This window comes from Macrobrachium nipponense, chromosome 37, assembly GCF_015104395.2.
Source record: "Macrobrachium nipponense isolate FS-2020 chromosome 37, ASM1510439v2, whole genome shotgun sequence".
Classification (NCBI taxonomy): Eukaryota; Metazoa; Arthropoda; class Malacostraca; order Decapoda; family Palaemonidae; genus Macrobrachium; species Macrobrachium nipponense.
Window position 1 is genome coordinate 31,048,668 of NC_061097.1, and position 2,607 is coordinate 31,051,274.

The 2,607-nt window shown below is 34.8% G+C and overlaps 1 protein-coding gene across 5 annotated transcripts in view; it reads left to right on the forward strand.

The window, feature by feature from the left end:
- Window positions 1-2,106: 2,106 nt before the first annotated feature.
- The window catches only part of LOC135209077 (tau-tubulin kinase homolog Asator-like), a gene marked incomplete at its 5' end in the record, with an annotated part of 93,617 nt that continues 93,116 nt past the window's right edge, over window positions 2,107-2,607 (forward strand). For all 5 annotated transcript variants that reach the window (XM_064241661.1, XM_064241665.1, XM_064241663.1 and 2 more), the window contains 1 exon segment: window positions 2,107-2,308. In XM_064241661.1, coding sequence (XP_064097731.1) covers window positions 2,107-2,308 — 202 coding nt within the window.

Sequence of the window (2,607 nt, forward strand, 5' to 3'; positions counted from 1 at the left end):
CTCTCTCTCTCTCTCTCTCTCTTTCTTGTCCTTAATAACTTAACGTACTCTCTCTCTCTCTCTCTGTCCTCTGCTCTTCTCGTCTCATCTCCCCCCCCCCCCCCTTCTCTCTCCTCTCTGTCCCTTAATAACTTTAACTTGCTATCTCTCTCCTCTCTCTTTTCCTCTCTGCCTTCCTTAAACTTAACTTTTGCTATCTCTCTCTCTCCTCGTCTCTCTCCTGTCCTTAATAACTTAGTACTCTCATCCTCTACTCTCTTCTCTCTCAATCTCTCTCTCTCTCTCTCTCTCTCTGTCCTTAATAACTTACTTGCTAATTCTCTCTCTCTTTCTCTCTCTTCCTTAAGAACCTTAACTTGCTATCTCTCTCTCTCTCTCTCTCTCTCTCTCTCTCTCTCTTCTAAGCCATACGCTAATTGACTATATCCTATCTCTCTCCTCCGAGACGGAGGTATAGGCCTAAGGCTCAGAAGGCCCGAAACTCCTTGAATTTATTGCCCACTCACAAGGAGGTTTGCGTAGGCCTATGTTGAAATCAATGCTGTTTCGTTATTAGTAGTTGTGTGGGTTAGCGTAGGCCTATGACGAATTCAGTGTTGTTTCGTGGTTCGTATTAACATTGTTCTCTAAGTTAGCATAGGCCTATGTTAAAATCAGTGCTGTCTCTATATTAGAAGTTGTTTTGTAGTTTGGAGTAGGCCTATTCTGAAATTAATATTGAATTATTTTTCGTATTAATAGTTGTTCTCTAGGTTAGCTTAGCCCTGTACTTAATACGATGTTGTTTGACTATTCATAGTAGGAGTAATGTAGGCTGGCGTAGTCCTATGTTGAAATCAATGTTGTTTCGTTATAGCAGTTCTGTTGGTTAGCGTAGGCCTATATTTATTAAAGGTTGTTTCGTCATTCCTATTAGCGGTAGTTCTCTAGGTTAGTGTAGGCCTATAATCAAATCAGTGCTGTTTCCTGACTCGTATTATCAACTTTCTATAGGCCTAAGGTGAATAGTTTGCCTAAAAGTCTTATCGATATAGAAGTTTACACGGTGACACAATCGTTGCTTCGAATTAGGCCTATATAAATCTTAAGCCTCGTAATTCTCCATATTTGAATTCACTCCTTAAAGTGTATATACAACAAATCAGCATTATCTATCTTCCATTTTCACAAACAGATTATTCATGCAACAAACGAAGAAAAGCACAAAACGTACACAAACACTTGAACAAACCAAAACTTTTATTTCAATTCAATTCTAAACGGCTATAATATACACCAACTTCTAAAAGGTTATAATATACACCAACATCTGATTTTTTTATTCACTTTTTCACAAACACAATAGCCATGCAACAAACAACGAGACGCACAAACACGCACACACACATTCAAACGCACAAACGCGTACAGAAACACACACAGACACAAAAGCATGTTCGTTTGTCCTTTGGAAGTCTAGACAGACACCTTTAATCGGCTGTTAAAGTTCTTGTATTTGAAACGTGGCTTCAATAATCCGTAGATTTTCCCCTCCCTCTCTCTCTCTCTCTCTCTCTCTCTCTCTCTCTCTCTCTCTCTCTCTCTCTCTCTCTCTCTCTCTCTCATATACATACATTCATATATTATATATATATATATATATATATATATATATATATATATATTATCAGTTTATGAATATTACAACATAGTCTCTCTCTCTCTCTCTCTCTCTATTAGTAAAGAAATTTCAACTTTAATACTTAAATAAGGGCATTAAATTTACTTTTGTTTTGAGAGAGAGAGAGAGAGAAAGAGAGAGTAAATATTTATCTTACCGTTTAAGTTATATATGTATATGTTAAACTTATCTCATAATTTAATTGGCAAAAAATAAAAAATGAAAATAAAAATAAGGAATAAAAATAAAAATATAAATATTTATATTGAAAAATAATTGGAAATAACGTTTAAAATATTTTTTATTTAAGTAACGAAAAAATTCAAATTATAATAAATGAAAAAATAAAAATAGAAATAGAAAATAAATGAAAATCATGATAAAATTTTAAATAAAATAAAAATTAAAAATAATTTTTTAATATTTATTTCTTCTTTTTGTTTCAGGAGCGCCGGCGTTAGCACATGCAGCGGAGGACATGAAGACTCGGGAGAATTGCAGGACCGCAACAACAACAACAACAACAACAATATCGAAAACAACAACAACAACAACAGCAACAGCAAAAACAACAACAGTAAAAACATCACCATGACGAGCGAAGATCTCCTGCAACCCGGCCACGTTGTGAAGGAACGATGGAAAGTGGTGAGTTGAACGATACTGTTGATAAGTGAACGATGCATTATGAGAACGGGGTTGTTTGCTTTAGATACTATATGGGGAAATATTTTGTTTCATATTTTTTCGTCTGTTTCAAAAATTAGATTATTGGTAGTCGTATTAATGCAGTTGAACGATCAAGGGGACGTGTGAACGATCCATTGCGGGACTAGTGAAATTCGGCGTTGAAATTATAAAGAAGAATTTTTAGTATCATAATGTTTCTTCTATTTCAAAGATTAAATAATTGGTAGTTGTATTATTTCGCTTGAACGATCAAGGAA